This window comes from Anabas testudineus, chromosome 2, assembly GCF_900324465.2.
Source record: "Anabas testudineus chromosome 2, fAnaTes1.2, whole genome shotgun sequence".
Taxonomy (NCBI): Eukaryota; Metazoa; Chordata; class Actinopteri; order Anabantiformes; family Anabantidae; genus Anabas; species Anabas testudineus.
The window spans coordinates 7507522-7519945 of NC_046611.1; the positions used below are offsets into that span (position 1 = coordinate 7507522).

A 12424-nucleotide genomic window follows, 5' to 3' on the forward strand; every position below is an offset into this window, starting at 1 on the left:
CTTACCTGTATAGTCGCATAACGAGGGAAATAACAGAGGATCAAAAACCGACTTTCAGAAAAAAACAAGGTATGAGAGGCAGGTGTGGCTGGACCATCAGTGAGCAGGGACCGAGGTGTGCACCGCTCCGTCTGACATATGCTGCGCGTCCACTTTCCTCCGGAGATAAGAGGCGCATGTTCAGACGCGTCAAGACAGCGGGTAGAGACGGGGCCCCGACGGAAATACGGTGATTGGATTTTCAAATTAATGCGACTAGTCAGTGCATTTTTACTTGATATCCTAACATCAGTGTCAGAAATTCTGAAACAATGTGACAAATAATTTTATCATAATTATAAAGTCACCCAGAGTCGTGCTCATTCAAAATAATTAATTTATTAATTAATAATATTAATTTATTATTAAAGATAATAAATGTATCTTTAAAAGTGAAATGTCTTATTTTTGAATGTATTTATTATTATTAATTTATTAAGTAATTTTCAGGAATTTAAATTGTTCTCACAACCACGATGTACGAATAAAATGATGATTTCCCTTATAAAAGCAAGAAGGATCTATAGAAATTGTTGTTATAATTTGGAAAGACAATTTTAAGGAAGCCACTATTACAATTTAAGTTGCTTTGCTTTAGAAAAATGACCAGAAATATACGTTTATTTTCCACAAATAACAACTTTTAATAGTAAACTTATAATACTTTTTGCCCCCCTTGTGGGAACCGTACATACAGTAGTTGTAAATGTATATTTATATTGTATATACTGCATACATATTAATTAGCCTTCATTATAAGACATTTTCTTGTGTAAAGTTTTCTAATATCATTATTTTATTTCCGACTGAAACATGTGTACAATTTAATTTGAAAAATAACCAATACAATTAATTTTAGTTAATCATTTTTAGTTTTAGTTTTAAAATGCACAACCGGAAGAGGTAGGCTTTAGTTGTTATGAATCGCTTTATCTTTCCTTCTGGCATCTCCTCCGCTTTATTTGTTGAAGAGCTGGACGAGGTGGAGAGTGGACGGGTTTCTGGTGGACGAGGAGTGGGATTCGTGTAAAAGAGGATTAGACCTGCCTGAGCCATCTGTGGCCCCGGACTGACAAGCCTCGTTACATGATTAGTTATCAGCTCATGAGGTCTGACTGAGGAGAAACATACTGCTCCTTCTACCTTTGACATTAATTAAGTCCATAATAAACAATCAACAAAACATCAGAAACAATAAATGTAAGATAAACTCATGAAACTAATACATTTTATTATTTAATAATATTTTATAAACAACTTGTGACTTCAAAATAGCAATACAGACTACTATTAGTTTTACTTTATAGTATTAAAACAACAGAAAACTAAAAATAAAACTAATCAACAGGAACTCCCGACATTCCATCAGCCACTCTACGTCGTACGTGCACCGTACGCGTAACTGACGTCATTGCGCTGATAGCGTAGCAGCGTCCGTCTCCCGTAGCAACCCGTCAAAGATGGCTTCACCTGCAGACAGTGAAGTCGCTCAGATAGTGAAGCTCCAGGTAGGAGGACACTGACACTGAAACTATTGTAGTTGTTGTAACATGTTAGGTACTTGAGTATTTGTTTTCACAGCTGTGTACACATAATAATTTAATTGTTTACATATATATATTCTGTATTACTTTCTTTCAGAGAGATGCTGGTGTGCAGAGGCTCAGCAGTCACTTCTCCTGGCCTGAGTTTTGTGACGAACGCCAGCGCTTCCATCAAGAGTTTGTTTATGATGTTGCTATGTTTGCTGCAGCTCGTGGCTTCCCGTGGTCTAACGTGATTCAGGCAGCTGTGATCGCCAAAGGCATCTTCCCACAGCTGGATGGTAAGAGCTAACAGAATAGAAATCTGGCAGGTTAAACTGTGCCACATGGAGGTTTGGGTGAAAGAGTTTTGTTTGTTCATTTCACTTTCTACACCCAATGACTACTACTTTTATTATTGTTATTATTATTATTATCTATTTTTGAATTACAGCTGTATTAAGTGTTGAAATATTTAGCCTCTAAATTCAGATAACAAAGCGAAAAAGGAACTCGAAAAGCTAATCAACCTAGTTTTCTGCACTAGCAGTACACAGAACTCATGAATTCCTGTCATTATTGCTCATCTATTACAAATGTTCTTTTTTAACTCGGTCATTTCCACTGATTCATACACAGTATTATTAAAACATTCTTTATCAGTATTACTATGAAGCCATTACACTTAAGCTTATAAGCTATTCTGGTTTTTGACCAGTGTCTATTTAGTAATCCACATAGTTTAATATCCGTCCTTACAGGCTGTTGAATTTTCGTCTTCTCTTCTATCCATCAGGTCATGATGTACCCAAACTCCTGTTCTCGCTGAAAGATGCATTGTCTGAGTGTTTACCAAACCTTACCCCTGTGCACAGACAGGAGTTTATCGAGTTCCTTACAGAGACGTGCGTTATTCGGCTGCGGCTTTTCCAGGCAGTGGTGAATGGAGCTGCTAACATCTCAACCAATCAGCTACACTTGGAGCTGCAGTTACCACCTAAGCCCTGTCCTCTAGCACAGGTAATGAAAACTCTGCATGCAGGGACTAAAAACTACAACAGAAAGAACAGAGCCTATTATCTGCTGATGCTGCAGTGAACTCCTAACTCATGAAATGCATCTCCTTATTGGTCGTTATAATCCTGTGCATCTACTGTACTTATCCTGCAGGGTACAGATCTGCATGAATGGGAGCATCAACGCCGACAAGCCCAGCTCACCTCAACCCTGCAGCAGAAGGAGGCGGAGCTGAGGAGTCTCAGAAACAAGATGAGGGTCAATCTCGAGGAGGTCAGTGTTCCAGTGGACGAGCAACTGGACACAAAAGTAAGACTCATTAAGGGATTCAAACTAACACAAAAGCAGTGTAAGCATTTAGAATAATCTGTTGTGCGCTCACTTAGATCATGTTTGACATTGTCTGTAGGGTGTTGTGGAATTGGTTCGTGCAGCAGTGAAAAACACAGAAGGGCAGCTACTTGTGACTTTGGATCAAGAGGTCTCCCTTCTCTGTGACGTCCTGCAGCTCAAGCTGCAGCAAGCGGCTTTGGCCACTGGGAGGCTCTACAGTCCTGTCCCTGACGGTCACATCAACCTACATGCAGACACTTCACCAAAGGAAAACATGTTAACAGCAAAAGCTACAACAGGAGTGAAATAGATAAAGACCTGAATAAAGCTTAGTTAATGGTTTCTAAGTGTCCTTACAGGGTGCAAGTGAAATGGACAAAGACGAAAAGTAATAAGAAGTAATTGTTTTTTTGACAGCATAATAAATACCATCAACTTAAAAAACTACACTCTCACTTCACTCTACACATCTCTTTAACAGAATTATTACAACACTGCTTTTAAAGAAAACATTTGTTTTCCTCAACAAGTGAAAAGGATTCACTGATTTAACCATTCATCCATAAATATTTAGCAATCAGACTGTGAAAACACAGCTATCTCATGAGAAAACTGCACCAGGCAACTATTGTTAAAGCACCTGTATTAACTCTCCATTAACTAGCTAAGGTCACCAGTTTCTACAGTAACAGTAACCAAGGTAAAGCCTTTAAGTGATTAGGAAAACGGTATGTATTGGTGACGAGTTGGAGAGCAGCTCCTACTGTGAGCCAACTGCCTTTAAGGACAGGAGAGGTCTAACATTTATGTAGCACAGATTACAAGTTTTTGTGAGCCTGTCTTAATGTGTTTGTCTATATCTTACCTCATCCATCAGCTCCGTGTGGCCCTTGGAGACACCGTAGATGGTGCAAGGCCTCTGCACACACAGCTCAGGGGTGGGATCCCTGGGAGAGGATGCACAGGTGGCCCGACAAAACACGCAGACCATGTTCGGTGCTATGTTAATGTTAAGATATTATGGAGACATACAATAGATAGACAGAGGGGCTGTGCATAACTGTGGTGTGTTAGTACTAATACTGTATGACAGTGTGTGTGTGTGTGTGTGTGCCTGTACTGGTGATGTTGACCTCTTTGGCCAGTGTAACGTTCTCTCCCACAGCAGACAACACAGCTGATTAGTGAACCAGTCAGCTAATGTTGTCTCTGACCACAAACTCCCTCAGGTTCTTGTAGTCCATGATGTCTGAGAAGATGCGTGGACCTGTGAAGGACATGAGCAAACAGTTAAGCACAGCCTAGAGTTTGTTTTTAATTTGTGAAAAAGCTTCCAGATCTTTATGCTTTAAAAATTATATAGCCTGTTTACACATGTTGTGCTCCTATTTAGGAAATATAAACTTTAGCAGGTTAATGCTTATAGTACACGTATTTACAATATTTTATGTTTTGATTTTGTTCTAACTATATATGTTGCACCACCAGCATCATAAAACCTCCTGAAAACAAACACATGCATTGTTATCATTAAAAAAAGGCTTTGCTTGATTTGTACTTATTTAAAATAGAATACCATGAGTGCATAAGTTTAACTGTTACTTAGCATTGTTGTTTTCCTTCCTCTGGCTGGTCCTCTAGCTTTTGTTCTTGTTGCATGCTGTGTATTAATTAGACTGATATGTGACTGACATCCACACAGATTAGCTTCTTAAATCCTGGTCCTGACTTGGTCTAGATATGTAGATAATCTGTATTAATCTGTATTCTTAATCTGTATTCCAGACCCCCTTATTACGTTTGGATTATAGTTACCTTGAACTGTACTTCTTTACAAATTAATTCAGCCTAGCCCCACAAACTATATGTTTGAAAACAGGCAGACCAACCCTGTAATAATAGAAATCAGTGTGTCATGAGGGGACTATCTGTGGGAGCAGCACCTACTGCCGCTGTAATGTTTGATTAGCTAACAGCAGCTAATCCTGGTTAACGGGAGTACATTAACTTCAGCTAACAGCTAGCTAACGCTTTATGCTTTATCTACGCTACAGGGAAAACATAAATATCTAAAATAGAAAGGCGCAAGACTAGTCATATACAGCGTACAGATGAATGACATTTGCTTTATACTGAGATTTAAACAGGATAAACGTGAACACGTGTATTGATAAATGAAAACAGACGCGTGCCCGAGCTGCGCTGTGATTGGCTAACAACTCGAGGGGCACGACCACCGAGGCCGCCAAAATAAGACGCAGACTTCCTGCTACAGCTTTCAAAATAAAATCCGTATTTACGAAGGTGATGGCGAATTGCTCAACAGAGGATCTCTTCACCTTCTAGCTGAAAAAAAGAGACACCAAACTAACTTTTATTGCTATTTATTGTTGTCTTCAGGTGCATTTACAGTAAATAAAATTGTGCCACAGACAAATTGCAACACACTTTACAGCGCATTTAGTTTCTGCTGTTTAGGGGTTGTTATTCGTACAAAAAGGCAAAAATAAAAACAGTACATTGCAAATTCATGTAATCCAGAACAGGATACACTACAGTTTAGCATTACAAAAAGCCAACGAGATTACTTAAAACCACTTAAAATGATTACAATTACATTTTAGATATGTTTTACAAACAATTTATATTTATGATTCCAAATTTCAATTTGAAAATTACTTTATTTTTCCTCAAAATATTACATTTTCTCAGTTGAAGTATTTTATATGTTTTCTATGTTCTGTCTTAAATAAAATGTAGGTTTGTACAAATAATTTCATTCTGTTCTATGTAGATTTTACGCAGGACTCAGCTGTTTTGGACTTAGATTCCTATTAATTATAATCATTGTTACTGTTGATATACATAATTGTATATGCAACTGTATATAATACATATGTGGAATTATTAAATGAGAACTTTGAGTCTTTTCACGTTTTTTCTTCTATTTTCAGTGACTGGAGAGAGAATGAGAAATAAACTTCTACATTGACTGTGTCCTGTAAAGCATATTCTAAAAACATATCTAAACTAAACTAAATACTAAATAGTAATGTAATTTATTTAGTATTCATTTATTCTTTTTGATGTATTTGGGCTATATCAAAATATTTTGTAATGATTAGATATCATGTCTAGAAAATCTAGGTCAAAATATCATTAATATAAATTATATTTTGAGATGCTAGGCTACATAAAACGAAATGGTTAAATAAAGAAACAATCTTTTAATCTCTTTTAAAGGATATTCATGGAAATTTAAACTCTTTTACAAAACTGCAAAGCTCCAAAATAAAAAAGCAACAAAGCTATTTTAAAACTTGCAGTTTTGTAGAAACAATGATTTGATTATTGTTTTTTTGTTTTAATTATTTTTTCCACTTGTACTTGTTTTTTAGTGAATGTAAAGAGTTTTAATAACACTCGCTTTTCTTATTTTACATTTTTGTATCACAGCAACAATTGTATCGAGTTTTTCTCAATAAAGTTATGTTTAAAAAGGAAGACCGGGAGAAGGTGCATTGTGGGTAGTGTAGTTTGACCGGTGTTTGTGAAGGAAACTGCGCCCCTGTGGACTGTAACAGTACTACTACTACTACTACTGGCGACAAACTAATTAAGTTTATTAGTAATTAACTAAATAATTAAGCGAATTAATTAACAGATATTAAGTTTCAAACTGGATGCGGTCGTTGTTACACCTGTGAATCTAAGCTAATGACACTAGCTGTGTTTCTGTAAGCTAGCAGAGATGGAGACAGGAAATAAGGAAGACACTGAACACAGGACGTGGAAACTTCGTCTGCAGTAAAGAAAGATAATAACTTCTAAAACGTAAGTCAGTCACATTTGCTCTGTGTTTTTGTTGATATTTAACACTCCTTACTGTGTTTTTGTTGATGTTATTTGCTGCTATGTGTTGCATTGACTGATTTATTGCTGTTGATTGTGAGTGGCAGCAGGTGACGAGGCTCAGTTTGTTTATGTTGGAGAGATTTGTTAGAAACACGTCTTATAATAAACAGAGCTGCAGTCATGGGTTGTATTAGATTGTGCAGGTGTACCAAATAAAGTGAGTGTCTACTAATGAGTGACCATCCAGGTGTGAACATTTACTACAACAACGACAGGTGTGATTAACTCAGTTAAGATGTGTTCACGAAAAGCCCAGAAAATTAATGGAACAAATTGCCCTCCTTTAATTAAGATGAAATCCAGTGTCACTTCTAACCTCGCCCCTGCTAATTATGTACAAGTGATTTATTCTGTGCTTCATGCTGGAGGATTAATCCGTGTCTTGTGTTATTAGCTGAATGGTGGACAAGTGTGTGCACACAAACTTAAATCTGATTTGACAAGATCGTTTGTGTGTGTAAGAGAAACAACAGAAAATCATTATACATTTGCAAAGAAACATGTTTTCTGCTGTTCTGCCCTTTAACATGTTTGATTATAAGTTATTATAATACACATAAGGAAGCATCAGTGTAGATTTCTCTATATTACAGTAAATGTAATGTCTTCTTATGAAAAACTGAAGATTTTATTAGTGAAGAATAAAACTCAAACCTTCATCAGATGTTACTGTTGATAACTTGGTGCTAATACAATAGTTGCTTATTTGTATTTGTATGTATTTGTCTGAGATGATACAGACTTCACTTTAACGGTAATTTGTATAAAACACTACAGCTAATAAAAACAAACAAACAAACAAACAAACAAACAAACAAACAAACAAACAAAACATTTAGGCATTGACCATTTCTAGAAACCTTCTCATTATGTGATCATATGTTTTTGTTTCTGGTCAGCCTCCAGCCAGCAGGTGTCAGTAGACATCCAGAAAATATCAGGGGCTCATCTCTCCTCTGTCCAGCCTGCTGGCTCAGCAGAAAATAGCAGTTTTATGTTTTTTAATAATTATCTATTGTAGATTAGTTGTATTTTCTTTTGCGTCTTTTAACATTTGTAAAAAAAAAAAAAAAAAAAACAGGACCCAGTTTGATTTTTATTAAATTATCATTTCAAATATTCACAACTGGGAAAAATTTGTGCAGCGTTATTATTAATTTACTGTTTAAATGTTTGGAGGCCCTTGATTTTTTTTGTCCACAGGAGCTACATAATAATGTTAAAATGATACAGTACATAAAAATGCTAAAATATATTGTTTTAGCAGTGATTTGGACAGGATTTATTTATCTAACACTCCTGTTTAACTCCACGTTCCAAACATCTGAATGTGAACCAGTTTTTCTTGTGATTCAGTTCCAACCATGCAGAATGGGGCACAATAGATGATGCATGTCTTATTGTTCATTTTCTTAAATAGCCCGTGTTGTGTTGCCATTTTGGAGGTCTGCCAAATATCTGAATATAAGCTATACACATATTCCAGGCTTGTTTTGCTCAATGTTGCTTTGTGCACATGTTCAACATAATGGGATGTTGGCGCTCCACATGAAAAAGAAGATATTCTTTGTTTAACATGGAAAATGTTTACATACACAAATATGGATGTAATTACTCATAATTTCATGGCTGCAACAAAAGCCGTTATCCACACAGTAACACGCTGAAGTTTTAAAGTACATTATGAGCTTGTCTACAACATATACGAGTGTTTTCTAAGTTCTGGTAGCTAAGGAGGGTCACATTCAAAAATCAGTGCTGTACATTCAGACGTGCTGCACTATCCTGTGTAAAAACCTAACCTAAGCCTTTCTATACATACTGCATGGATGTAAGTGGATTATATTATTATTATTATATCAGTCTTATTTTTTAGAGTTGTTGTTAGTGTTTCATATGTTAAAGGAAATAGCAGTTAACTGATTTTAATAATTTAATTTATATTTTATAAACTAGTAAAATGTAGATCTGTGAAACAGTAAAAAATACAATATTTCCCAGTGAATTGTAGTTAAATAAAATTATAAAGAAGTATAAAGGAAGTAGATGAGTTAAATACTTCAAAAACACACATGTGAGCTTTTGTCAACTATAAGTGAGCTGTTGTTGTTTTGTTAGCCCGGTCCGTGTCAGTTCCCCACCACAGCAGTCTCCATTGACGTCAGTATTAAACAGTGCTGCCTGTTTGAAATTAAAAAATAAAAAGCCTCTGAGCTATAACACATCTCTATTAATTTGAAGCCGTCTTTTCATCTCGCCTCCTCTTTGTTCTGCAGCCGCTCATGATTTCAGCCCAACATAAACTAGTTGTTACAAGCACCAAGCTATCAACACGGTCTGGGATGTAACAACAGTGCACAGTGTCAGTCTAACTAACACTGCTCATATTGTACGTGAATGAAATCCATTCCAGTATTTAGTCAGCATCGCTCCTAATTCACCTTCATGACTCTGGCCACTAATGGGACTGTAGTCAGGCCTATTTGTTGCCTTTAGGGAATTGAGGCTACATAACGTGGGTGAGGGGTTAATTAGAAACAACTGAAGGGGTCAGAGGTGTGTATCGAGCACATGTGATCATGAGAGGGCTGGACCTATGGTAATAGGAGGCAGATTTAAACGAGGATCATCAGGAGAAGATTTATCTGCTGGCTGTGACACAGGGACAAATAGCGCTGATAGGTGAAGGCCTCTCTGTGTCGGAGTCCAGTCTGGATGACAAATAGCTTGTGTGTGTGAGTGTGTGTGTGTGGAGGAGAGGTGGAGGGGTAAATAGGATGCCAGACCATATTCACTTATCACTGAGTCAGGTGCTTCCTCGAATCCGCTCTCGACATCCAGCGGGGACCCATTTGCTCCTCTCACTCGCCTCTTGTTTTGTCCCTGCCTCTCTCTGTCGTCCTATCTATCTCTCTTCTATTTAATACTTACCCCCCCCCACCCCATCTTCCCTCACCTCCTCTCCTCCAGTGCTCTCAGCAGTATCTCCCCAGCCTCTCAGCTTCCCATATTACACTGCCAGATAAGAGAGGAGAGGGCCCCGACTGACAGGAACCCCAAATTAATTTACAAGCAATGATGCCGTTCGTGGGCTGATAGAACAGTCTTCATACAATATGAACGGACGGGGAGTGACGCCTCGGAGGCCCCACTGAGGAGGGAGTGCGACTGTGCTATCTTTGTAATTATAGGAAGAGACCTTGATCCTTCTGTCTCTTTCTGTCTCCCTTGGACCTATTTTTTTCTCGATAAATGTTGTAGAAAGAGCCCCAGAGACAAATCCAAGCTTAGTGCTATGGATACAGGCAATGAAGAAATCTGTGGTTCGCTTTCAATCTCAACTTTTCCTTCTTTCTATGGCTTATATTAAGCATGATTTGACCATATTACATATCGTGTTCTTCAAGGAATTGCTCTCAGAAGGGATCCGGGCCACAGTTGTTTCGTCCTCCTCAGACTCCCGCTGTTACTTTCAACACTTAGTGCATGATTCGCCACAGCTCTATGGCCTAATAGGCTTACCGCAACACAGAATCTAAAGAAACGTAAGTGGATTAAGGAAATCAGTTTTCCAGTTTATATAGCATTCATTTACCACTGCCAACAGTTGATGCTGCACCAAAGCTTCATCTATGGGAGCTATTGCACTCAGCGCTTTTTGGCATACATGCTTCAAGGTCCTCTGACAATCCAGAATGAGGAAGTAGTAAAGAAGGCCTGGATCCAAGCTGGGCCGCATGGTTTACTCTCTCTCAGTTGAGGGCTGGTCCTTGAGCTTCATCTCGCTTTCTGAATGGCTGAGGAGCACTTTTCCTACAGATACGCAAGAACTGTCTAAGGCCCCGTGACATGAAACTAACTTGCTAATTCAGTTCTGTGACTTCTGAGCCAGATATGGCATCGGGACGGGGCATAGAGCCGACGTTGGGCTTTATTGTAAGAAACACATAAAATACGAAAACTGTTTGTGTATTTTATCAATGGAGACACATGTCTGTGCGGGAGTATTTGACATTTAGTAGTCGACACAGACAGTCTGTGATTTCTAAATTACTGTATGTGACGTTTGAGTTGATGTTGAGACTGTAGATAAATGCAGCAAAAGAAAGATCTGAAGCTCATGCCCAAGAGTAAACAGTTATTATTACATTTTCCCACCTTGACGGGTACTTGAAAGCCGCTCCAAGCAGTAGAAATGCAAACTTCATTTAGTTCCTTTCCTAATTTTTGGGCCAGTTTGGTCAAAACATTCATGGGAATAATCACAGTTTTTGCAGTGATTAAGAATAAAGTCTGCTCTGGAATAGTTTTTTTCTTTTTTCTTTTATAAGGACGATTTTTCTACTTAAATTGGGACCAACAGCTTTAATCCCATCTGTCTAAGTTAATAGCAAATAAAAGTGAACCCTTCTTAATGTTTCAGCGCTCACAGATCAACCTCATGACACAGTAATTAAATGTTTTAAATAGCTGTTACCCATGCTAACATCAGAATCTAGTTATTGATGGGTCCTTGGCCTTAGGTTGACTGATTACATTCACATGTGCATCAGTCTAAAAGCACAGGAATGGATTCATTCACATAGTTTGGAGGTTGAAGGCTCTGGGAGCTATGAAATGGATAATTTGTTGAATCTAGTGTTCAGGGGCAGCTGCACGCACTTCCAGAGTCTTGCCCTGATGGCGGTCCAGCAATCCGACACACACAAAAGCCATTTAAGTTCAGTTAACACATTAATGTTGGATTCCCAGCATTAGTAGCTCCGGCTCTCTGGATCCCAGTGTGATTACGCTTCATTCAGTAGACGGTGATGGTTTCCTGGGACATGCTTTTTGGGCGCTTTCCCTTTTATTTAGCAGGAAAACTAATGTACACGGTAATATGTGCAGAACACATTGGATGCTGTTCTTTTTTATTTTGTTAGTGAAATTACAATCACTTACTTTTTAGTTCTGAAAGCTGTTATGTAAATGATAACGATCTGAAGGCGTAAAAACGACAACAACAAAAAAACAAAAATGATAAAAAACAGAAAATAAAACAGATGTTGGATCTGTTTGCTACATGTGGAACAAACATGGCATTTGGGGGGAGAAAGGGGCTGAGTTGAGGTTGTCGATGAAGCAAACATTAGTAACAGTTGTGGGCCGAGATCACAGCGCTAACATAGCTGCCACAGAGACGTGCAGCAGCCAGATTGTGCTTATGAGCCGCTCGGCTCCTCTCGTAGACGGAGAAGTGTAAATCCAAAGCTGAAAACTCCATTAGGCCGAGTCAGTCATGCATCCGTGTGCTCCAGTGCCAGACAGCTCTGTAAATCAGCTTCCCTTTTTCTAGCTCCAGTGAAGAAGACAATATGGGTAGTGTCTGGGTACTGAGCAATCGGGCCCTTGGGTTACACACACAGACACACACACACACACCCTGGGGGCCTGGCTGCTACAGAGTGAGACCAAATGCTCTGATCCAGGTTGAACTAACCACTGACATGTGCACCTGTCAGACATGGGCTGCTGGAGGTGTGTGTGCATTTAAGTGTACGTAGTATAGCGACTTGGTGAGTCTCTAATACCAAAACACATAATGTATCCGTCCC

General features: G+C 38.3%; 2 protein-coding genes across 2 annotated transcripts in view; both read left to right on the plus strand.

The window, feature by feature from the left end:
• The first annotated feature begins 1485 nt into the window (after positions 1-1485).
• On the plus strand, positions 1486-3857 carry c2h8orf74 (chromosome 2 C8orf74 homolog). The gene is made up of 5 exons (XM_026363718.1): positions 1486-1547; positions 1681-1864; positions 2359-2582; positions 2733-2888; positions 2989-3857. The coding sequence occupies exons 1-5, from the start codon at positions 1500-1502 to the stop codon at positions 3220-3222; spliced, it is 846 nt and encodes a 281-aa protein (XP_026219503.1). The 5' UTR covers positions 1486-1499; the 3' UTR covers positions 3223-3857.
• Positions 3858-6583: 2726 nt separating this feature from the next.
• LOC113163237 (metalloreductase STEAP3) overlaps positions 6584-12424 on the plus strand; it is a 124528-nt gene continuing 118687 nt past the window's right edge. Inside the window, exon 1 of the mRNA XM_026361679.1 lies at positions 6584-6746. The gene's annotated coding sequence lies outside the window, so the exon portion shown is untranslated. The remainder of the gene's footprint in view (positions 6747-12424) is intronic.

Bases quoted from the DNA above. Each gene is read 5' to 3' on its own strand.
- c2h8orf74 (XM_026363718.1), top strand. From the start codon at position 1,500: ATGGCTTCACCTGCAGACAGTGAAGTCGCTCAGATAGTGAAGCTCCAG. The intron at 1,865-2,358 runs GTAAGAGCTAAC...TCTATCCATCAG, and splicing joins CATCTTCCCACAGCTGGATG to GTCATGATGTACCCAAACTC. The intron at 2,889-2,988 runs GTAAGACTCATT...CATTGTCTGTAG, and splicing joins ACGAGCAACTGGACACAAAA to GGTGTTGTGGAATTGGTTCG.